Source organism: Osmerus eperlanus, chromosome 4 (genome assembly GCF_963692335.1).
Source record: "Osmerus eperlanus chromosome 4, fOsmEpe2.1, whole genome shotgun sequence".
Taxonomy (NCBI): Eukaryota; Metazoa; Chordata; class Actinopteri; order Osmeriformes; family Osmeridae; genus Osmerus; species Osmerus eperlanus.
Window position 1 is genome coordinate 16,856,576 of NC_085021.1, and position 25,734 is coordinate 16,882,309.

General features: G+C 44.4%; 1 protein-coding gene across 1 annotated transcript in view; it reads right to left on the reverse strand.

Moving 5' to 3' along the window:
• Positions 1-3,816: 3,816 nt before the first annotated feature.
• Positions 3,817-25,734, reverse strand: part of skia (v-ski avian sarcoma viral oncogene homolog a) — a 58,753-nt gene continuing 36,835 nt past the window's right edge. Inside the window, exons 2-7 of the mRNA XM_062459687.1 lie at positions 11,329-11,448; positions 10,765-10,880; positions 10,031-10,329; positions 9,599-9,912; positions 8,298-8,528; positions 3,817-7,201 (exon numbers count right to left, since the gene is read on the reverse strand). Coding sequence (XP_062315671.1) covers positions 7,007-7,201; positions 8,298-8,528; positions 9,599-9,912; positions 10,031-10,329; positions 10,765-10,880; positions 11,329-11,448 — 1,275 coding nt within the window. The 3' untranslated portion in view covers positions 3,817-7,006. The remainder of the gene's footprint in view (positions 7,202-8,297; positions 8,529-9,598; positions 9,913-10,030; positions 10,330-10,764; positions 10,881-11,328; positions 11,449-25,734) is intronic.

Below are 25,734 nucleotides of genomic sequence, written 5' to 3' on the forward strand. Positions count from 1 at the left end.
AGGCTCCAAGACGGGCAGTCACCCTCCCGCTGGGCTCTGTCTCGTCACATTGCCATTGCAAGCCAGGGAGGAATCTCACGAGACTGCAAGACGCTGTAACCTTTGTTTTGGAATTACACGTCGAAACTGAGACCAGACTTTTTTCTTTCTTTCTTTTTTTTTTTTGAAAGCCTCCTCCCTTTATCTTCTCTTTCGTTGTTGTTTTTTTTTCTCCATGTTTTTTCCCCACATCTCCCTCAGGTTATTCCTGGGTTTTTGTTTCTTTAGAAGAGCTCCATTTACAGGTTTACCAGATCACTGCAGCAGCCATGTCCCCTGGGAAACCCTTCATACAGAGCATGGTTGAAAGGAGGACGAGGGAGACAACTTGGCACATCCGTGCTCTTTCCCTCCCCCTAACCACAGTGAGAACATACTGACTACACAACTTCCATCCTAGTATTCCTGGTGTTTGTCACTTCATGGTAGACTATCTTTATACCCTGGGATAGTCACCCATAGATGCCCAAAAACCCAGACTGTTGCCACTCTGGGTTTCCCCCTCCTAAACTGCCCCTGCAATGTGTGACACACTCACACACTCTACCACCACAGTGGGCTGTTTAGGAGCCCATTTAACCAGTAGGAAGGGCACACCCAAAGCCCACATAACAACTTCATGGACATTTCATTGTATCTGTGTGTTTAACGTGTTGATATACTATAGCAATATAGCAATTGTATATAAACGATACTAAAACAAAGGTATATGGATCAGAGATAGGACTTTCATTACACAGGTGTTACACTGTCGTTACACTGTTATTATGTTGTTACTACACTACCATTTACTGTGATTACACTGTTTTTACAATGCCATTACACTGTTATAGTGTTGTTATTACACTGTGATTACAACGTGACTACACTGTTTTCCTCAAAACCAAAAATAATTCCTTTGACCTCATCAGGACACTTCTTGAACAAGGAGCATTCTCTCGAAAGATGACCACAGTACTGTATATTGCCATAGCGTTCCCTCTATGTTCTTGAAAGGTTGCTTGTCCATGAGACCGCAGCATGAAGCCCGCTCTGTGCACTTGAAGAGGCTTGTTTGCAATGGCCTATGCTTGGGTGGCAACACGTTCACAGAAACAAAGTCTTTCATTCATTCTTCCCTGCACTATCGAGGCTGCTAGGCTGGAAACATGGTGATCACAAATGAGCCAGAATGAAATAGGAAATAAACGTATTCTAAATAAAGGGCTAGTCAATTACAACAATTAACCATAAATCAGACAGTTAAAACCATTATTATTGCAAGTGAATTACAGACGAAATTATGTCTAAAGTTGGCAGATATGCATATTGTTTAGACACTGCACGTCTCAAGGAATCTTTGACATTTTTCTCGGAATCATTGGCAAGCTGAGCACTGCCAAGGCTTCCTACAGGATGACATCTTGTGCACTCATCAGAGTGACATGTGGAAGGGATGACTACACTCAGAACTGATTTGAGGAGCAGACCTGCTGGACTGACAGCAGACATGGTATAGACAGTGATCATTTTTGTCAAGCTGAGATGGTAAAATGCAGTGTTGACCCATAAATATGAACGTGCCTGTGGGGGATGACCTATCCTTTGGCTGATTGTGTGTGCGTGTGTGTGTGTGTGTGTGTTTGGATCTCCGTTGGTTTGCTGGGCTGCAGGGGACTAACGAACAAGAAGGAGAAAGGTCAGGACCTCTCAGCATTATCCTTGGGAGAGTGAGAAATGAGCCCTCCTTCACACACACAAATACACACAGACACACACAGATGGAAACGTACAGTCACCCCCGCCCACAGTGAATAGATTCCAAGTAGATCCATCTCTCCACTAACCCTACTCTTGGGCCTTCACAATTACAATAGAAGGGTAGGCTATTCATAATAACTGTGGGCTTCAATTATTGATGGCATAATCTACCTTTATGCTTTGTGCTCAATTCAGGATTCCTATGACAAAGGATAAGCAATTTCTGTTACAAAATACAAAATCTATGTGACATGATATATAAATGTGTGTGTGAGTTAGTGTGTGTGTGTATATATATATATATACGTACTGTGCTGCACAAAATGTTTTTGTATCCGTCAAAACTGTTTTATCCATATGAAGGTCATGAGTAGCATGGCAGTTGGCCAGGCTTCTTTTCAATGTGTATTGGAATTGTGGCTCTGCTGTTGTGCTATTCATGACAGTGGATCAAAGAAGGGAACCAGTTGTTTTCCAGATGGCTCAAAGAGAGGTAAACAAAAAAACTTGGTTTTGGTGAAACAGTTTCTGTGCATGATGTGAAAAGAGGACAGTTTGTTACTTTCCCTGCATGGCGGTCAAATAACCAGAATTATCTAAATTTAAAAATGCAGATAACAAAATTAATTAGACATGACTTAGTAGGAAACTGTTTATCTGTCACTGTGTTTGAGGGGGTGGGGGAGCAGAACCAGAGAGACTTCAGACGCTAATGAGCTAACCGCAGGGCCCTATCCTTGTCCATGTGCCTGTGGTAATTGGGTCAGTGGACAGCCTTGTGTGGTGACGGTGGAAGGGAGTTAAGTGCAGTGTCTGATGGGAGTCCACACCATGATGGGCAATGTGGGCCAAATGTGTAGCCAGAGCGGCAGCAGGACTTCTGGCTAGCCAGATGTCTAGGGAATTATGGGTCTGGGAGTAGGTTCATACCAGAGGTAGGGGAGGATGGGGTTGGAGTGAATGGAGTGCAGGGCACCTTGAGGAGATATGTGTCTGGGTGTATGGAGGGGACCCAACTGATATGGATCAGTTAACGTGTTAATGTGAGAATGATGGATGGTTTGAATCCTTTTAGACCAATCATGTGTCATTCACAAATGGATATACAATGGATTTCCAGCTACTAGCGTGTTGGATTGATCCCAGCGGATTTGTGCACACACACAAAGCTCTTTTACATGTGTGATATATACTTACGTTAAGTGATGTTTCACCTAATGCAGGGGCTATGTAGCTACTGTTTTGTTTACAAATGTGTAATGATACAGCTGAGCTAGTTCAGCAGTGATGACAACGTGATAGTGTGAATAATAACAAATTATAAACATACATAATAAGTGCTATCCGCAACAGGGACTCATCTTAAATCAAACTTTGAATCTGTTGATAATGAGCAAGAAAAAGCATGGAAAAAATAAACACATGGTCATTTAATCTGGACAAACAACTTTATTTCTGGTAATGCATCTATACACTGTACATTCAGTCACTGTGGTATATAAGCATAGCTATTTTCAAACATTATCTCATAAAGTCCTTTACTTTACAATATAGTCCGTGTCGTGAGAGAAGGAAAAGGTGTTGATGAAGGAGAGGTGGAAAAAGGCGCGAAAAGATAAGGGAAAGAAGGGAGTAGATAAATAAGCCAAGCTTTTTTTTCTCATACTGTATTTGCGGCATTGATAAACAAGAAAGCATACATTTACCTCTTACATAAAAATATTTCTAGAATTGTAAAGTTTATATAGTATTAGCAGCAGCATAGGGCTAAAAAGATAAATGAGGATGAGGAGGAAATCTGCGATGTGGTGCGGTCTGGTGTGACCACAGGTCCACTAATTGATTTGAATATATTGTTAAAAATATATATGAACTGGTGAAAAAAGACAATGAATATAAAGACTCTACAGTAAAAAAAAAAAAAAAAACATGGGATAAACAACATGTTTATGTGGGGAATATTCTCTAACGCACTGCAATAATTGTTTTTGAAACATGGTCTTGGTTAAAACACAAACTCAAAAAAAACAAGACAGCTATTGTGTAAGAAAAGATTTCTTTTTGAAAAAGGAAACACCATGTACATATATAATACAATATTGTAAATGAAAAAAAAATATTTACATTTGTAAATTCTTATTTAAATCCTCACACTGGCTAGTTTTTGTCTATTAATATGTACTGTTATTGCTGCTTTATTGTCCTCTATTTAGCAAAATGGTCTTGTTTAGAAAATAATAAATCATTTAAATCGTTTTTTTCTTTTACATGGGAGACCAAAGAGCCAATGTCATTATTTTCTCCCTTTTTGTAGAAAACCATGAATAAAGTAAACTACACATATCAATTCATTTTTGTGTAAAAACAACTATAAAATGTACCAATTTAAGGTCTGTTGAAGTCACAGACTCAGTGTCAGTCTCTCATTAACGTTGCCCTTTCTAAAGTAGGTTAAGACATTGGGCTTAGACATAATGCCCTCTTGATTTGTTATACATGGTCACCTCTAGATGGACCGAGCGATACCCTCAAGAGTTACCTTAGCATATATCAACGGTACATACTGATTTTTATAAAATGTTTTGACATGCATATCATTGAAAGAACATTTCTGAATGAAGAAAAGCAATCATTCAAAAAGCCTACGGTTCAGCATTTGCAAATTGTTCAATTATTTCTGTTTTAAAAAAGGTCAATGTAAAGTACTGCTGTAAACTGTATTGGAATAGGAATACTGAAAAAGAGCTGCATCTGTGAGCTTGGCCCAGGAGGTCAAGTCAAGCCTGCCATAAGGGAGATTTGCTCAGAAAGGCCAGAGAATGTTCTAGACTCCCTTCAAGAGTGCAAAGCAAACATCCCTATCATCTACCCCAGCGTCTGCACTGTGAAGGACCTAGCATCCCTGGAGAAGTTGACTCTGAGTCCCTATGCAGAGGCCAGCAACAACAATTACATCATCAATGTTCCTGTTCTGGAAACCTTCCGCCCGCTTTCAGGCACTTAAGGTTGTCCAGCATTGCATTTGAACTTGTTGTGATTTGCGTGTGAAATTATTCTCAGCTGTATAATAAACAAGGTTTAGTTGACTTTAAAAAATGAGATTCTTTTTTTTCTTCTTCTAAATAAGACGAGTTTGCTGTATATTGCATAACACAATAAAACCCTTACATGTACAATATCAATGCCCAATAATGACTATATGTATGGCAAACCTTCTCAAATGTCATGCATAAAGAAAATATATGAGTTTTCTATTGGAAAAAAGGAACATAACAGACAAAATATCCCCACATTAAAAACAACAACAACAACATCAACAACCAAAGGAAAACAGCATTAACACAATGTACATTCTGATTGCATTGTACCCACTGTGTAATTGGAGCATTATAAAAAAAGATTTTATGCAATATTTTCTGTCAATATGTGAGCAATGTATCTCTGGGCTCCAATTACCAATGCCTTCCATTGACTGGTTTATTGGAGCAGTGTTTTACATGAAACTTCAATTAATTAGTCTAATATTAATAAATACTAAAAAAAAAATAAAGTTGGCGCTGAATTGAATGTGTCACTTGCACTATAATGTCCCACTGTCTGTTCTAAAAGTCAATTTACCACTAAAGCAAACAGGTCATACTTTCGGCAAAAAGGAATAGGATTTCTCAGCAGCCAGGACTGTGTCAGCAAGCAAGCAGGTAGACCCTTTTTCCTTTCATTTTATTTACAATACTGTGTTTTGATAACACATAATAACATTGTACTTAATTGAGATGCATATAATCAAAAAATGCTTACTGAATTTATATTGTTGTTGTCATGAATATTTCTTTTCCAAAGTAAAAATGAAGACAATAGTGGGAGTATAATGCATTATAACAGTACTTTGTTATGACAAAGTGCGATTCATTACTGTAAAGTAAAAAAGAAACATATTTATATTTACATACCATAATTTATTAAAAAGAACATATTGTGGCACTTGCTAAAGGCGCCACTTTCAGCCCTAAAATCATAGTATCCAGAAAGAGTCTTCAAATCTTAATTGAGCGAAACATGCATACTTTTGTTAATCAAATGTAAAGGAAAAACACAGTCAAGCTAGTCTGAAATCTAGGCTTTAGGTTACACAGACATTGATCACAAAGTGTATCTTCATAAGATAGACTTTTGGGGTTTGACCCAATGCTCACAAACACACAATGACAAAAAATTGTGTGCAGTTTCTGTATATTTTGTCACTTGGGGAAAATTGTTGTCACTATCTAAATGAAGTGCTCATTCTGAAAGGTGCCTAGAACGTAACACTTTTTTCCAAATACAAAGACATGACTGGTTCCAAAGAGAGAAAATATCAAGTCAAATGCAATCCTACTCACCATTTCATTAATAAACTTGATGAATGATTTAGTATTTCTGGAACAGTACAGAAGAAAATGATCAGACTTGATATGTTTCCTCAAAGGATCACAATGACTTCCCCATGTCCAACAAACCCATGGTGGCAATAGTGAGTTACTCTCGCTTGATCGAGAGTAGTCCTTAGTTCATATTTGTTGTCATATTTTCTTTTTGAAGCTCCAAAAGCACAAACAAACAAAAAAAAAAGTATTTTTACATATCGCTATACAGTCTCTTAAATAGCTTATAACATTGTGATATCCTCCGCTTTCTTCGAATTGAGAGAGAGCAGAGGCTTTGCCAGAGTATGTGGGTACAGTCCAGTCCTTCTGCATGGCTCCGTCTGCCATTTTAAAACTCTCCACTTTGTGTCTCTATATGGGTGAGTTGTAATATACTAATATCATACTATTATCATCTTTTTCATTTTTCTTCATAGAAAGTCTCTATCCAAAATGTTGCTTGGTTTCTTGTCAGAGAAAATACAGGCACAATCATATTTTGTGCTATATATAGTATTTTTTTCTCCTCCCACAATTCAATTTTCAGTTCTGGTGGTAGAGGTGCATTTCAGTGCTTGTCTTAGTAACACATATTTCCTTGGTCCATGTACAAATATCTAGTTTTTTCCCCAAGGATGCACCCAACCACTCAGACTTTTCCTGAAGATGGATATGCGCATATCAAGGATGTAGCTCCTCAGTATAGATCATCTTCTCTATTCTTGATCTGTCCTCTCTGTCTCTGGGTATGGGGGTGGGCGGTGGGGGGTTTCTAGGGTGAGTTGACTGTGCAGGCAGGACCTGAGTGGAGGAAGTTGGAGGGTTTAGTTGTCGGGGGGCATGTCCTTGGTTGGCGTGTCCTTGTCTGCACCGCTGTCTGACTTGGGCCACAGCTGTTGCTGCAGCTCCTTGACCACCCTCTCCAGGTGCTCCCGGGCCTCCCGCTCCTGCAGCAGGTCTGCCCGCAGCTGCTCACGGTCTGCCTCCGCATGCTGCAGCTTCATCTGTAAGTCCTCGATCTGGAGCACACCAAAAAAAAACAAGATGAGTTTACATTTACATTTAGCAGACACTCTTATCCAAAGCGACTTACAGTGAGTACAGGGACATTCCCCCGAGGCAATAGGGTGAAGTGCCCTGCCCAAGGGCACAACGTCATTTTCCACAGCCGGAATCAAACCAGCAACCTTCTGATTAATAGCCCGATTCCCTAACCGCTCAGCCATCTGACCCTGAGTTGAAGATGAAGAGATGAATCTCAAAACCAGTCATCACTGATGACGTAGGCCGAAAATGCACCTGTTCGGCTAAAAAGCTAGCCACCACAATAGTTTAGCATTTAACAACCATTTTGCAAGTATAATACTTTGTCGTATTTTAACTGCAAAAATGGAAGTTGAGATGCAGACTTGCAATACAATTCAATGCACTCTAGACAAACCCTCAAGAGGAACCGATACAGCGTACACACCCTAATGTTGTCGTCTGTGTGGCTCACACATTCAGACCACATCCGGCAACCATTACCTCACTATCTAAACGGTAAACTTCTTCACCCAGACACAGTGAACATACTGTTAAAACTAAAACACAGACCTTAATTCTGTCTTGAAATAACCCAAACACGTATTCTCTCAGATGTAAATACATTTATTGATAAAAGGGTCGAAAAGTGAATTTCACTGTCTCAACCAACTAGAGACATAACTTAAGACTCTACCTCCCTTTTGTTTTGTCTAATCTACATTTCCCATGAGCCGTAAGAGGAAGTAGATGTCTTTTCCTGTTTCCTATTCGGGCTGGCACTTATCATGCGTCTGTGCTCTTTGGGTTACACCCATTTATTTTCAACTAGAGAGAAGGAAATGCTTTTTTCTGCTTCTTGACCATGAGAATGCTTATACTTGGTGTGTGATAGCAATGCTGCAATTACTTTCAGTCCCATTCAGGGTGTTCATGAAATGTGACTCACACTAACAGACACTTGGAAATATGTGAGCGATAGATAGTGTGCATGTATGTGTGTATGTGAGCATTTGAATGCATGAAGGAGCAATGGTGTGTTTTCTTTCAGTAAATGTGTGTGTGTGTGTGTGGTAGGGGGATGGGCTTCACCTGTGCAGAGTACTTGGCACGCAGACGTCCGGCCTCACAGCCCTTGTCACACACTCGGAGCTGCCGCGCCTGCTCCAGCTCTCTCTTCAGACGGACGCGGGACTCGTTCGCCTCCTTCATCTTCTTCTCGCTCTCGGCGCGCAGGCGCTCGATCTCCTTCCTCAGGTTGCGCTTGGCCTCCGTGGCCTCCCTAAGCTTCTCCTTCTTAGCCACACGCAGGAACTCCAACTCCTGGAGGGCAGAGATACATCACAGCAAGAGAGTCAGCATTAGATCCTCTGGATGTTTCCACTTTCATTAACATTAAAGGCTAAATGTTCCTAAGAAACGTTCCACTTTAGAAAGTATGTCCCATTGTCCCCACAATATGTTATATTTAGTATGTATTACTCACTGGGCATTTAGCTTTTTCAATCAATATAATCAATATAACCAACTGTGTAATGTTGCAAGAAAAGAGCTGGTTCTGTTTTTAGATAAGTCAAGGTTTAAGTAGATGAGAACAGGCAGATATGAAGAAGTGAAGTTTCCTTCCCCTCTGAAACTGAGAGACAGATTTATGTGTGTGTGTGTGTGTGTGTGCCTGGAAACACACCCATATCCTTCTCATGGGAACTGAACAGTTTGGACGGGCATGTCTGTCATCAAGCTTTGTAACTTCCCAAAAATAGGATGAAACTAATCTCTCACACCCCACGCTTTGTTTCCTGGGTGGTTTACATAATGTCATTTGGTGCATTCAGGAGCTGTTAAAAATATAATCTGGCTCGTATATAGTATATTGGCAAGCTATTACACATGAAGACAAGGCAGTCAAATTGAAAAATAGCTCTTCTCTAAACGCAAACAATGAGAGGAGTGGAATGCTGTCACTCTAGAATGTTCTCTGTCTCAGGATGCTCTGTGGCTTACACACCAAGACATTCCTCGTCAGCGTTTCAACTTGGTCTTCCTCCAAGACCAAAATAAAAATGGATGTCGGCTGACTGCTTTGCAGCAACATCCGCTCCCTCTTTCCTTTCTGCTAAGTCATGGTCAGCAGCCAGTCATTTGAGTTTTAAGGCCTTTTTGTATTAGTTGCTTAATCCGTGTGTTTTCCCCATTTCTTAACTGTTTCCTCCCTTTTGATCACTTCAGTAAAGTTCATGTGAAGTGTGATTACGATCAAAAACTACTTGGTCCATACCACTCAACGGTATAATATGAATAGTGATATCTGATAAAAAATTTAAGGGCATAGTTTGGACATAGTATTTGTGTTTGTGTGTATGTATGTGTGTGTGTGTGAAAGAGGCCTTTACCTGTTGGAGGCTACGTTTGGCCTGCAGGGCAGAGCCGAGCTTCTCTTCTTGCTTGACTCTCATCTTGACAATCTCATGCAGGAACTTCTCCTTGGACTCCTTGGAGTCCAGCCCGCTGTCCAGGGCCTGCCTCAGGGTCTCTAAATCAGTCTCCAGCCCTGGCCCCGGGGCCTCTGGAGCCACAGCTGTGGCTCCAGACACTTCAGGCGATGTGATGGGGGCCATAGGGCCCTGGGCCCCAGGTGAGCTCAGGTCCTTAGCTGAGCTCGAGGAGGTGAAGGAAGGGGAGGAGAGGGAGGACAGGGACGAAGTGACTGGTGGAGTAAAGGAAGAGAAAAATAGGTTTGTTTTGTAATCGTTTCCAAGACTGTAATAGAAGTTTGAAAGTAGTAACACAGTAGCACATCTTTTTGTATGCTTGTCGTGACTCACATTCCTCACGACTCTCCACTTCGATTTCCACCTCAGAGTCTTTGTCCTCCTGGGGGGGTTTGCTCGCAGTGGCGGAAGGGGGGCAAGGGGGCTCGGGCGTTGGGTGTGGAAGCTCCCCTGTGGCCCTTCTCTTCCGCGGCCTGGAGCTAGCACTGGCCCCCTCTCCTGGAGGCTCTCCCCCACTGGGGTGGGAGGTGCTGGGCACGGACGGGGACATGGGCCCCACCTTCCCTGGGGGCTGGGGGGTGAGGGCCACGTTGGGGGCCACAGCGCTCTCCATGCTCTTGTAGTTGTAGAAACTAGGCGAGGAAGATCAAATCAAATGAGTGTGTGTTTGTGTGATGCTTGTCGAACTGGCACAAGCTGCGGCACTTCAAGTGGGTGCCAACAGAGTGAGTGTGTGTGAGTGCGGTGCAGTGTGGGTGGCAGCGATACAGTCAGACATGAACTCTGACCTCAGCCCACCCAGACAAGCAAGTGAGCTCTCAGTGTGGCATCTGGCAGCTCATCGAGTATGATAAAATGAGCACTAAATTCAAATTCAAAATGGCAGCCAAGTGAAGCCAGTGCTTTTTGATTGCCACCCGAAATCTATAAATCCATTATGGCACGTATACAACCCCATCAAATGTTTTCAAAGCTCGTGGACAAGTGGTTTGTTTAAGCTGGCATATCGTTCCACTCTTCCATTTCAGTGGTATGCGTCCATGCCTGTCAGTCAATTTGGGGCTCACCTGTCTCTCAGGAGGGCAAGAGGGCGGCTGGGGGACTCTTTATCCCCAGAGGACAGGTTGGGGGACCAGGGTCTGAAAGCAGAGGGCCTCTGTCTGGGCTGGATGCAATTAAGGCCCTGGGAATAAAGAACAGTATCTGTGTCATTACGGTGATACTACATAAACGATGTTGAATGATAGGAATGAGATCAACATGAATATCCTGTGTACAGTCAAAACAGACAAATGACAATCTGAAAAGATGGTTTCTATTGATTAATAATTAGTTCAGTGAGCCACCATCTTGATGCATTCCTATGAAACTAGAGTGCAATGGAAGTCACTAAGGGCAACTTTTTGGGATTATTGATCTTTGTAAGGAACATCTATCATTATATTGTGGTTATATTGGGTTTCATAGGTTTCTTTAGCAAAGCTCCATTTTCAGTAAGTGAATCCATGGACAACAAGCTTCTACAGTTACCATAGACCTGTCTAAATATGAGCCATTCCCTCAGATCCAAAGCTGGACAAACGACCTACGATAAGTCCAGCCCAATTAAGAGGTGAAATCAAACTACCAACCTTGCTAGCCGAAGCGGAGAGGGATCGTAGCCAATCAGGTTGCTTGTCCTTGTCAGCTGACGGGGACTGCAGTGGGAAGTCCTCATGTTTAGACTTCTTTGCTGGAATAGGATCCGATGCCTATTACATAAAAAGAAGAAAAGAGGCTTTATTAAGAATTGCAGGATCATTATGAAAGTTAAGTCAAGTCAGATTCAATTTTGAAGGACCTTTCCTATGCCTGGTTAACCAGACGTTAAGGCGTGTGTCTGTGTGTGTGTGTGTGTGTGTGTGTGTGTGTCTGTGTGTGTGTGTGTGTGTGTGCAAGTGCATAGGAGAACTATAATCCCTGGATAAATAGAGCACAAATCAACGATAACTGCCTGAGACAGGTTTCACGGGCAAGGCGTCTGACAACTGTGAGTGTGCGCTTGTTTAAATATAGGAGGGGTGTTGACGGAATGTGTGGGTGTGTGTTTGCTAGAGGTGGGGGCAGGGTGGGGGGGGAGAGAGTCACCATAGTGTCAGACAATGCCAGATTACCAAATCCAACACACACACACACTTTCTAAAAAACATTCTCACTGCTGGGGTACAGTTTGTGAGCAGTTTATACTCTGGCAACAGATACACAAACACAAACACACACACACACAAATATTTATTCACAATGCATTAATGGGCATTGTAGTGGGGCTATGGGTAACCAGAACCAGAGTGTCCCTGAAAGACAAGGGTGGGTTTGTGTCAGCCTCGCACCCCATTGGCTGGCCATAATACTATGACTTCACTCGCCTCTTTCTCAAGGCAGTGGCTGTCACTCGTCTAGGCCCTCCATTCCCCCCCTCCCTTCTCTATCCACTTCTGTTGCTTTAAAGCATTTTATTTCAGCTATGCTTAATCTGCAATGTAACTTTCAACATGTTATGATAAAAATACAATTTCTTCTTTAAGTAACCCATAGTGCTCATAACTGTTCATTGGTAAAGAAAGGCTCGGAGCTCGGAAAACCAAATGTCATGTGCATTCAATTCTGGGTCAGACGCCATGAGATGTGATTCTCTCTCTCTCCCTTCCTCTCTCCTCCTCCCCCTGTCTACCGGACATGTGTTAGGCTGCAGGGTCACACATGTGATGCACATCGCCTGTCCTCTGACCAGCTTGCTGTGAAACGCCCAGTAACGCCACAGTCTTTTTTTTTTGCATGGTACAGTCGGGCTCCCTCCCTCCCTCCCTCCCTCCCTCCCTCCCTCCCTCCCTCTCTCTCTCTCTCTCTCTCTCTCTCTCTCTCTCTCTCTCTCTCTCTCTCTCTCTCTCTCTCTCTCTCTCTCTCTCTCTCTCTCTCTCTCGCTCTCTCTCGCTCTCTCTCGCTCTCTCTCCCCACTGACAGACTGGACACAACACTAAGAGCACACAGATACCCGTTTATCCCCTCCCTTTCCCCCTCCCACACTGTGTCTGTCTGTCTATTTTGGTGAAGGGTTCCCCTCAGGAATCTAAGAGAGGCAGAGGGAATGTGGATGAAACCCAATGGCAACAGTTGCACTTTTAGTGGGTGTGTCTCGGTGATGGTAGATTGCTGGCTGCAGTGTGTGGCTTGCGTGTGGCGTGTGCGTGAGCGTGTGATGTGTGCGTGAGCATGTGGCGTGTGCGTGTGCCTCCCTCACTGACAGATATCTTAGGCAGAGTTTCACTAAGACATGGAGCGTGACACAATTAAAGCAAATCTGTGGTGACTAAAGCAGATCAGTATTTGTCTGCTTCCTATTGACTCACACACACACACTTGCGTGCACACACCACCTCTGTCTGCCTTAAAGGAAGGCGGAGAAGCCGGAACAGGTGGCCACCCTTTCTCCCTCCCTCCTGCCCTCTCTGCTGCCCTCCGTCTGCAGGCGTGACCATGTTGGGACCTCGCCGTATGCCCTCATGCCTGTGTAATAGGACCTGGTGCTGTGTTACATGTCTGGGAAGTGTGGCTAGACAGGCCGAAGCACCAAGGGTCATTAGCACCAGCACTCACTCCCACCGTTCAATAACTGGATCACAGGGAGAAAACGGGTTTGTCTTCAGTATAAATCTGAACGCTGCCTTTCTAAAATGTCACCCTGTAGAGTGGCGCTGTTGACAAGACCAGTAGTGCTGAACCTACAATGCAGTACAATAGAATGCATTTGACAGCAAATGAGAAAGTAGGGAGGTTGAGCTACAGACTTTGCTAAGTGCGCTGGTCCTGTAGCCTGGGAACCAGACAGGAGGGCATTAAATACACTTCCCCTCTCACCCCCTCCCCTCCCCTCTTCACCCCCAGGCTGAGCTGGGTGCCACGTGCCAGCCCGGGTCTCGTGGATTACCCCTGCCAGCATAATGGTTTTCAATCTGAACTAATCTGGCAGACAGGCAGACAGCTTTAGTACATGCATGCAGAACAAGGCACATGCATGTGCGTTACAGTGGTAACAGCTTTGCATGCTAGCTTTAGCGTGTGGAGCATTAGGCCAGAGGAAGCGTTGGACGTTGGAAGGAGGGTTACAGTGGACTACTGGGATGTAGCCACTGGTGTGTGTGTGTGTGTCTGTCAGATTGGAGCAGACGTCTAGCTACTGTGCACCTGACCGCTTTACCGTATGACACAATTGAGATGGAGTGCTAGGCCCACACCCAAGCATGTGTGTGTGCGAATGCATGCATGCGTGGGTGTGTGTGTGTGTGTTTGTGCATCTGGCTGCCTGCCAGCCCAGCCAGATTGGACAGGAACTGCTGGGAGCAGTGCTTTGTGGGAGGAAGTGAAATCTGAAGGACGGACTGAGGTGAAAGTTGACACCGCTATCTCCCCAAGACTCCTGTCATGCAACGAACCTGGGATACACACACTGGGATATGTAGAAGCACACACACACACACTCACAGACTCTGGATACAATTCTCCAGGCACAGGTGTGCCCCTTGCCCTGTGTCCTATATACACACACACAAATTCACACGCACACACACACATACCCTATATAAGCATGTTTTATTAGAAACCCATTGCTGATAAGCCTCATCATTGTAGCGGGAATGCAGAAACCACAGAGTAAGAATACCTTCAAAGACAGAGACGGAAAGAGGAGGGACGGCTATATGATCTGGTGCAGATTACATGGCATAGACAGGATGTCACACCTCTAAGATAGGGCGTTTTGATTAGCTGAGGTGTGACAGAGACAGACATGGCCATACGGGCGCTACGCTCACACAGAACCCCCCGCATTAGGAATGTCACACCTCAGTGTAGTCATAGTATCTGTGCCCCCCATCTGAATACTCCTGGCTAGGAATAAACCAGGGATGAGAGGGTGGCAAAGCTTCTCCACATGAAGGATGGAGGGAGGGAAAGAGAGAGGAAATAGTGAGAGTGGCATGCTACGCTCAGCTGCCAGGGGCCCCCAGAGGAGTTTACAATGGTGCATACCTCCACTTGTGCCTGTGTGTGTGTGCGCGTGTGTGTGCGTGCGTGTGTGTGAGGGAGCAAGACAGGATGGGTGGAGCTCGCCACACTTTGCCTGTTGCGCTCAGTCAAGGTTTGTCTGATTCATTTGAGACTGTCTGTTGAAGAGTACTTCCCCTGTCTGCAAGTGATAGCAGCGTTACTTAGTCAGACTGCAGTTACATCATCCAAGACCAATGCTATAGACATACCTATTACCTACTGATAGAGAATTATCACATAATCAACAGTACAAACACTATTCTTAGTCAGAATAGTGTTACAAGAATACTTGGTAGAGGAGTGAAATATTCCTTTTCTGTGAAACTTCATGCTAGAAAAAAAGGGGCTAAAGGTCACCTCTGACCACATCGGCACAGGGCCACCTGTTGCTGGGGAAACACTGTGTCTGGCCCTTCACCGTTATGCAACCAATCAGGGGAAAGTTCACAGAGAGGTTTTGGTGGCTGCAGGGCCAATGAGAAGATAGTTCATTGAGAGGGTTAGTGTGGCATGCCCTATTGAAGCAACCACAACAAAAAGTACATGGTGGATAGAAACATAAAGTTGGGCAGACAATTGTGTCTCTGAACAGGAACTCGCTTTGACAATTTTGATGGGAGAACTAAGATAATTCTGTTTGATTTCCAAATGGAATATTGGAAAAGGCAAAGAAATCCCCCTGGTCGGAAAGAGTTCTTTCTGTGATAGTCTATATTCTCAAAAGGTGAAGCTGACAGCCTCCCAACATAATCTGTCATTTGTATGTCTCTCTTTGCCCCACTCTCCCGCTCTCTCTCTGCCCCACCCTCCCTCTCTCTCCCCCCTCTCTCTCTCTCTCTCTTTCTCTCTCTCTCTTAGTTGGCCTGTCTCTCTTCGAGACTGCATTTCCTGTGTCACATATAACAGGATGTCCTCTCAAAACGGACAGAATTCCATTCAACAAAAGCAGGCATGCAAAAGGAGCCAGAGAGAGGCTCCCGGGCAGCCTCACGGTAAACAAACAAACTCTACAGAGATGAACAGCCGACCTTATCACTGCCATCTCACACTCAGAAACAACATGGTCGCTTTCTCATCTAGTAAAGTCTTGTGAAGTTATGCTTCAGGTTATTTTTTTAACACTGACCAGATTTACCATGTCACTTCCTGTTTAGGAATTGCACTTCCTCGATTAATGACAGACCGTGACAGAATGTCAACAGTTGGTTCAGTGTTCAGAAAACAACTGGTCCTTGGCTGGATGACGCTTAACAGGTCCTGTTAGCCCTGTGCCAACATCCACTCAGACTAAGACTTGGTGAAAGAGCAAACAACCAGGTTTTTGCTTTTTCTCTTTTCCTCTTTCACCCTTGCTATTTGAAAGGGTGCATAGCGAGCCCCACCCAGCCTATGACCTGGCTGTGGCCTTCCTCTGAGTCCCGCGGAGGGGCCACACAGCCGGAAGGGAGGGTCTTCCTGGAAGCCCGGCTAGCGTTTGCTGCTCTAGTAGATCTCAAAAACACAGCATAACATCAAGAAAAGCTGTAGACTGATTATCTTGCTGTGCCCAAACCACAAGAACCCAGAATCTACATCTGCTGGCAGAGAAACAGGTGTCAGACAACATGTTGCTCCGCTGAATATGAAATGCCTCTTAGCCCGTGTTTGAATGACTACTTGTCTGCTTCAGAGCTAAGATAGATGGTTCTGTTTACAGTTTTTCCCCCCAAAGTATAGGTTGTTGTTCCTTTCTTCTGTTACATGTGGAAATTTTGTTTTTCGAGGTTCAGACGGTGATGTTTTATCAAGAGAGCTTTGCAGAGTTGAGTGGTGATCCCTCCTTCCCATTATATATAATAATAATATATAGAGCTGTAGAGGTCTCCTGGGCAACTCTGTACACTGGAGTGTGTGTGTCTCTCCATGTATGCTGTGTGTGTGAGACCAGTAAAACCTGGGGTCTGTTCAACACTCCAACATGGGATAAAAATACACAGATGGTATGGTCGCTGCTGAGAATACCACTTGTGAGATTCCTCGACAGTGTGTTTGTGGGTTACACACACACACGTATACACACAAACGCACACCGCCGGTTTTGGCAAGCGGTTGATCACATCAGTCTCTTGGCTGTAGAATCTTGGCGAACAATTGGGCCTCTGTGTTCCGTATCAGGTAAATAGAAACACACGACTGCGGTTCATATCGAGACGATTTAAACATTGCAGAAGATGAGGGCAGTTTTATAATTGAAGACATTCTTTTTTAAATATAGTGACCAACGGTGGTTATGTAGACTTAGAAGACTATACTTAAGAGCTCTGCTGACTAAACTTGAAATTATCCTTATTTAATATTCACTTTGATGCACCAAGGAACACATTTACTGTGCTCAGCACATCAGTGAATGTGTTTAGTCCTCCTATATCCTAGATAAACTTCCTGACTGAACATTGTTCTTGATGAGATATTCTCAACACTGGAGGGTGCTGACACCTGTCAAGGAAACAATGTGTGTGTGTATGTGTGTGTGTAGGGGTGTGTGTGTGTGTGTGTGATGAGAGGCAGATGTTTAGGATATCAGGTAGCACTCTGCTTTCTGTAGCCACTTACTGGTAAAGGAGGCTGTGCTGATGGTGCCTGACTGTACCACCAACCCTCTCTAAACCCCATCAAACCCCAATCATTTCCCCTGAAAGGCAAAATCCTAACATTTTAAAGCAAACCCCCTGCTGCTTCAACCACTTCTCTGGAAACATGCTCTTAACTAAATGCCTCGTTTTTTGGAAAGATAAGGGGGATATTTTTAAGAAAGTCTTGTTGACCTCTTGTTTCTAAGATGTTTGCCTTGATTTCCCAGAATATAAAAGAACCCCATGTCTGGTGTTGTTTCTCCGCTGACGGTTCCAGTTCCAGGAAGAGTCTAAAGAGGTAGACATAACAGACACACCCCACATCGCTAGGCTACGCTAAGCTAGGTTAACTTAGCGCCACCACAACAAGCGACTAAATTAGTCTGTGTTCCCTGGAGGACAGGGAGCCTAAACTCCCAACCACATCAGAGAAAAGGAGAGAAAGGGGGAAGAGAAAGTGCTCCAAAAGAGAATGCATAGGAGCAGGGGAAGAGGGAAGGAGAGTAGGACAGAGGCATAAACACTGGCAATGGAATTTGGGCAGAGTGCAGCTGCTCTCTGACACACAAGCAAACTGCAAATGCAGAAAGAAAGTGTGTATCAGAGAAGTGAAATAGAGAGAGAGAGAGAGATAGACAGAAAGATATAGCTGGCAACTAATATCTCCCCTTGTCCGACTCCCACTGGGCTTCCCTCTAGCCTTGTAGAGCAATAAGTGCACAAACACGCAGACGCACACGAGAGAGAGCAAGAGAGGACGAGAGAGAGAAAAGGTCTCCATTTCCTCTCGCCACATTTGCTTTGGCAACTGTTTCTGTGGGAATGGTGAAAGACCAGTTCCCCTAAGCCAGTAAGAGTGTGTGTGGAGAGTTCAGCCCACCGTAGAGGAAGGATCCAAGCATGGGGGGTGGCCCGTGGTAAGCAAATACAGCTGGACTTCTCCATCCTACATATACATATCCCCCCGTGCCAGGGCAAAACATTAGCCTGTCCACTCCCTGAGCTGGCGTTTTATGGATGGATCAGATGCTAATGCTAACACTTTGTAGTCTAGTGGGATGTTATACATACAGGATACTTCATAAATGTCCATATGTTGTTGACTTACAAAACTCTAATACGTAAACAATTCATTATTTGTTATTTGTGATATTGGTTCACAACTTGGGGAGAGCCTTAAATCTCTCAGTACCTAAGGCTGGTGAACAGACTTTGACTGGAGAAAGTCACCCACCCCTTCTCCATTTATAGCTGTATACAAATGCTCAAATTCTATTAAATATATTGTTTAAACATTGCCCAGCAACCAATGAAAGATAGGTCTAAAAGACACAGACAGCATTTTTCAAATGGAAAATAGTGCCAGAAAAGAATTGAAGGCCCCTTTTATGATGCGAGACACAAATATTTAAATGCCCTCTAAAAGCCAGATAATTCAATTTACAATGTTTTAAAAGTTGTTCTGAACCATGGCCATACACTAATGGAAATTGTCATTGATCTGTATGCGTGTATCTGTACACAATAAAAGCAGACAACAACAATGTACCAGAAAACACATTATAGGTCGAGACACGAGTCACCTGATGAGAGGGAATCAACTCAAATTACACAGTTGGATTGCTCATAGACATGTTTTGCAAGGCAAATAACAGTCCACAAGTCCACAATTCCAAAAAGGTCATGAAGGCCATATTGTCTATAAGCTTTCATCCAGTGGTTACGGCCTGACTGTTATAGTGCAGGTCCTTTCTTTGGCGTCAGGTGGGAGCCTTCAGAAAAAAAGTATACCTGAGGAAATGACAGAAGAGAAACAAATTCCAGCTTTTCCAGCCTTGCAAACAATGTGCTCCGGAGGGGGGGGGGGGGGGGGGCAGCTGACAGCAGAGAGAGAATCAAAAAGAAGCTCTGCTGAGGGCTCTGTTCTGAGCACCCGTTTATATGGAGCGTTATGGGTAACGAGGCGAGGGGAAGAGTGAGTGTGTATATGGGTGCCCTCAGGTTAGGCTTGTTTGTGAAAGGGTTAAGTCGCATGGCTGGACAAGAACATAAATAGCAGCAGGGGGTGAGGGCATGGCATGGTAGCCAGCTGGCTCAGAGGGAGAGGGCACAGACGCACACATAAACACACACACACACATCGCCAGTTTGATTTCCAAGTATTACTTACGGGGCACTGGAAGTCCAGCAGGCATTTTTTGGTGCCCCAGCTGAGACTGCTACACATGTACAGACATGTGACAAACTTCCACACAGACAATCGCCAGAGATCCCTGTGCAAACGTATTCTGCTGCAAAATCCACTCTGTCACACACACAATGCGCACGCACGCACAGACACAGAAGCATGTTCACACACCCATGTCAAGTCACACCAGCGCACTAACACACACATGCTCAGTCAAGCACACACACACACACAAATGCAAACAAGCGTACAGACTCCACACCACAGAAAAAATCAAACACACCCGACTCACTTCAAAGAGCACAAGCAAAGGGTTAAGTTGTGGAGACAAGCCTCATCCCATAACAATAAATCACATCTGAACACCTAAAACAACCTCCCAACCGTTCCCAACGGCACTTCTATAGACACCCTAAACAACAGACTACATGGTGCACTCAGCAAACTTGTCTCGGTTACATCAAACCTTCCTCCACCCCTCGCTTAGGGATTTCATGGTTTAACAGACATTGGCAAGGGAGGGTTCACACCATACTGGCATGTCTGCCCAGAAAGTCGAATGGAGAAAAGTATTATATGTCAATTTACACACACAGCTTTCATCGCTAAACCTAAAGGTTTGTTTATGAATTCTAACATGGACCAAATGTACACCTATTTGCCTTGTGACTCTAAGTCTTTTTCTTCATAAACAATCCTATTAGTCACACCCGTGCAATGGCTAAAGCTTAGCCCGCTGAATTCGTCTATGTCTTAGCTCGACTGCTAGCAACTGGGCCTGAATCCTAGGCTGTGAGAGGAGCGGGAAGGGGGTACGGAGGGGATTTAGGAGTGTGGCTAGTCATCAAATCCCTCCGTCTTTAAGGCATCATTATGCCTGCTAAAGCCCTTCCCTGGAGCCCGGCACTACCGAGGGATAGGGACAGACGACCAATTACAATCTTAACCTCGTCCGCTGCATACTCAAAGCCGCTTTGCTTCCCTGTCTCCCGCCCTCTGCTCTCTCTCTCTCTCTCTCCCCCCCTCTCTCTCTCCCCCTCTCTCTCTTTCTGCCCACCTACATCCCATCTCGAGCCAGACAACTTCACATGGGCTGGCACAAGGGTCGTGTTTAAGGCCACTTCACGTGCACACCCAACCTGGAGAATAACGCAGACTCTCTTGACAATGGCAGCAGCCATTAGGAGGCCAATTTGTCTGCAGTGATGCTGAGCATTTAAAGCATGCTACTCGATGCTACAGAAATTAGTTCCATTTAAGAATTTAGCACAAGTAGTCGACGTGTGAAAAGCTTTATTCCTCACATGCGAGCATAGATGCCAAATCAATAATGTTGAACGTTTGCTGAGGACTAGGAACTTCTTGGTTACAACAAATGAGAAAGAGGTCCTTGAGGTAATCAGGTGGATGAAGTGGTATGCAGTCTGCGGGCTTGTTGAAATAGCCCGATGTTGAGCGTTATGGTAAGTGAATGATACTCCAACCACCAAGGTATAAAAAACATGTCTTCAAAGGTTGTCTGATCGTTCACCTCAAGTGCCACTAAGGCTAGACAGACAGACCCGGTGTCTATCTGTGATGTCACATGGAAAGTGCTTCCTGACCTAGAAGTGCATATTAAGGGTATGTGGGAGAGCAGGGCTCCTCTTTACTCTCTCCTGTCTCACTACATCTGGTCTGGTGTGAGCTAGAGAAATCTGATTATCACCGCCTAGCGGTGCTCAGACATGGAGTGTGTGAGTGTGACTCGGATTTCTGGCACTTTGGCCCTGTCACGCTCGTTCTCCTCTGCGGGACTGCGACAGTCACAGCAGCAGCTACGCCACAGAGGCGTCTCTCATTTCCATAAGAAAATCCACTAAATCCTTCTTTTCCCTAGCAACACAGTCACGCTCATGATTAAGATGCTCAAATTCAACCATATCTCTTTGCCTTCACTGTTTTTTTTTGTGTTTTTTTTTTTTACTATTCCACATTGTATTAAATCTAACTGTTTAATGGGTCACCATCACTTCAGGAGGTTTTGGAATGTCCACAATGTAATTTCCCAAATATTGCAGTTTAATGTGGTGGATATTGGGATCAAGCAGGGTGGCAGGATATGGTGGGATTAGGCTATGTGGACGATTGAGACTGTGAGAGTTCAGCGGGGGGGGGGGGTTGTCAGGGTGATGGAGGGTTGAGGACAGTTAAGTCACCCTGGCTGAGTTGTCTGCTCAATCCTCTTGATTAAAAACCCGTATCGTTCTCACTGTGACACGAGAAACCAGAGTCTATCTGGCTCAGGTTCTCCTACCCACTTCAAGAGGGGGTATGGCCCTGAGGGGCTATACTAGAAGGTTACACACAAAACATGAGAAACACATTTTTATGTTTATTTTTGTGTTTCTCACAAGTGGGTGTGTGTCAGTGGGTGTGCATGGTACAGCTTGACATGACCTTGTACAACTGTATAAGGCTCAGCCCACCTGAAACAGCAATCCTTTCAGACCTACAGACCAGAATACAAACCACAAGAGGGAGGATTAGAAGTTTGCGTTAGCCTTCTTCCTTACTTTGAGCCAAGGTAGGGTCAGCTGTCAGCACCTGGCGTAACCACGTCAACTCAACCATGCTGTCCGTTCAGTGCGAGGCAGTGAACAAAACTCTGCTCCGCATTCGCCTACTTCTCCAACAGAGAGGCCTACAGTCGTGTGCAAAAGCACACAGTGACTTCTGTTGAGCGTTAAAAAGGCAAGCTGTGTTCACCGACGACCATGTTTGTTGTAGTTGGGCATTAAGTGGGCCATGCGCGGCTACGCTAATGCATTTGCAGACATGGAGGACAGATACATGTAGCATGCTGAGACCTACATTAGAGCTGAAGAACAAGCACCTATACATACAGGTTACCATCACATGTAAGTGGCGGTCCTTATATGAGGGGAATGTGGACACAGATATTTTGGTCCATGTAGTTTGTGTGTGAGGGCCTTTGTTGAAAACCTTTCACAAAGCATTTTGTGCTGTTAAAGACATTAAGATGTTCACGTCCATTCAGTCATAAATGTTCTTGTGACGCAATTCTCCGATTGGATTGCATTGGATGAACATAGCTCCAGTCTTTATGCTTCCCTTCACATTTAGAGCAGGAGACAGTCAACCGTGGGGCAGTGGCAGAAGCAGGAGATGCTACCCGCTACAGACCTGCATGTGACGTCTATCTGGGACAGGCTTTGGCATTATGACTGTGGTTTAAATCCTCGGAATTAGAGTGCCTGTCCAACTCTCAAGGCAAAACAAGCCTGACAGATACAGCCATAGTTTTTGAAACCCCCAGACAGTCAAATAGTATGGAAATATAGTTACAGGCTCCTTTTTTGCATATTACTGCCACTCTTGCTGAGTATTGACCCTGTATGTGCTGGAAGACATTTGTATTTTTGGCATTTTGACAGTGTCTGCTATCTCATTTCCAAACCTCTAGAAAGCTAAAGGCACTGAACTTGCCCAAACAAACATTGTTTAAATGGAAGACTATCAGACGGGAAGTTGGCAATTGCGAGCTGAAATGGGGAAGTCGGGTTTGTTGAGAGACATTGGGTCACGTCCTGTTAAGTGTCAGGACATCTTCTCACAAGACCTTCCCACAGTTTAATAGCCAGAAGAACACGGCCAATACAAGTCCTGGTGGCGCAAGCGTAAAACACACCAGTTCCACTGTAACAAGTTTAATTTTGAATTCAGCCAAAATGGCCAGGAAAACTGTCACAAGTGTCAAGTACTGCACCGAGTCTGAATCGACGCTCCGTTGAGACACTGACACGCCGAGCGTGGCTTGGTTGACTAGAAAATGGCTGCCAGTGTGCATGCATCTGCATAAGTCGCATTGCAATTGAGTTGCTTGTCTGTGGGGGCTGACTTAGAAGGCAGTGGAAGAAGGCATGGGGTTGTTAGAGCTGCAGTACTGGTGTGATGGAATGTTTCTGACAGCTTTCAGACACTTGGCACTAATGACTCTCTCCATGCCCTGTGGGCAGGTTGGATTTTTCCGCCAGTCAATGTACCGTACAATTTAACCAGCCTTGCAAGCATGTAGCTGCACGCTAGCCAGTCAGCTCATCTCAATTAAATGTTGAGTGGAAATGTTTCAAACCTTTCAAAAGTATAACCAAAAGTCTAGATTCTGTCAGTTGACGACAGTGTTAAATCTGGCCTGTCTACGAGGTGTTTTGTGTTTATTTTATAGCTTATGTCCCTTCTTTTGATCTTTATTTGTAAACATTGAAACGCCTAATGCTTGTTAGGTCTGTGTTGTCTACCAAAAGGTTATTTTGTCTGCCTTGTAGTCAAATAGGTATTACCTCTTAGTAGAGTGTGAAATCCTTGTGTTTACACTCTAGCCTACAGTAGGTTAAAGCTTAGTTACACTAGCAGGCTGTCAGATAGGTGCACATGAGGGACAAATCAATGAGCACAAGCAGCCAGCAGCTTGGCTTGGGGGGGTTGGGGGGAGTATTGTAAATCAATTGCCAGCAAATTCATTTCCATTGATACCATCAGCCTAATGACAAGGCATAATAAAATGATAATCAGGCCTTTAGCCACAGGGAGAGAGAGGTCGTTAGGCAGTATGAGGCATGGGGATGTGTCAGTGGCCCAGATTCCCAGATCTGTGTGTATGTGTGTGTGATAATGTGTATGTGTGTTGTAAAAAAAGAAATAGGGAGCATGTATGAGTGTGTGTCATTTGTGGCCACAAGAATGTACTGTATGTGTGTGCTTCCCTGGGTGTGTTCGTGTACACAATGCAGGGACAATTGACGTGCCGCAGTGCTGTCTGACCTAATCCCTAAGGTATGCAGTCCAATGACAGTGGCAGATGGGGCAGTGAGTAGATTAAAATCTCAGCAGCTAACCTCGCGCCAACTCAAACAGACGCCGATTTAAATAAGGAGGTCTAAGACAATTACGGCACGATTCCGTCAGAGCCAGGAAAAGTCACGTAGGAAAATGGATCTGCATTTAGATGATTTGTTTAGCTTTTTAAGAACCACAGACAATCTTCACCAACAGCCAAACTACAAACAGTAAGGGTCATGGGCTGAGGTCAGACCCCAAATCAGCATAATTGGAAGACAGTGTTGTGTGTGAGCAGGAAAGACTAAGTAATCAGCAAAACATTTGTGGGCCAGGCCAGATTGTGGCATGGCAAAGAAATTCCTCCGCTGTCGTGGTTGCAGTGGGGCTGAGATGTGGGTCGGCCCAGTGTCAGGGCAGCTGTTGGGGCCCAGTTACTCATGGTCCACTGGTCCGCCTCATTAAAGTTTGCTTCTAAATGGTCTGTACTGAGAGCCGGACTCCAGGTGTCTCACAGATGCACACACACACACACACACACATACATACATACAATGGCAGATGCCTAAAATGCTTCATGTGAGCGTTTAAAGCCCCTGTTTTGCAGGAGAAGTCCCATTGGGATATGAGCCAAAAAGAGCAATATTCCCCTGCAAGCCACATCCCCATATCCATCCACTAACAGACAGACAGCTAAAAGATCTGACTACTGTCCTCCTGCCAAGCTCAGTGCCCTACTTCTGCCCCTGACACTAACAGACCAACACAACCACACACACATGCACTTTGTCATTGTGCCAACACTAGCAGTGCCAAGCTTCGCCATATTGGCAGCCATTCAAGAGAATAAGAAGACCAGGGGGTAGTGTCACTCATTTCAAAATCACCCATGACCCCATCTTAAGGGTGACATCTCGGAAATGTACGTCTTGTCTTGATTTGTAGGTCTCGGCATGATGTGTTAATTCCCCGAACATACTTCCATGATATCTTCCGTAAGATGGTGGAATACTACGCTTATCCTATCAGAGACGTGGTGCCATAGTTATTCAAGAAGGGTACATCCCCCGCATCTGCACACAGCACATACTAGACTGAAATTGGCTTTGCAACATACTGTGTAGTATGGATGGCAGGTGGTAGATTAATTAGCAGAAATTAAAGTAGTAGAGAATGTGGGAGGTAGGAAGGGCCCATGAAACAGGAGATGGAGAGGGTTAAGAGATAGTGGAGGAGGAGGGCCATATAAGCGTAAAAAGAGCTTTTCCATTGAAGTCCTACAAAGGGCATATTGGGGGTGAAGTTGAGGTCGCGTT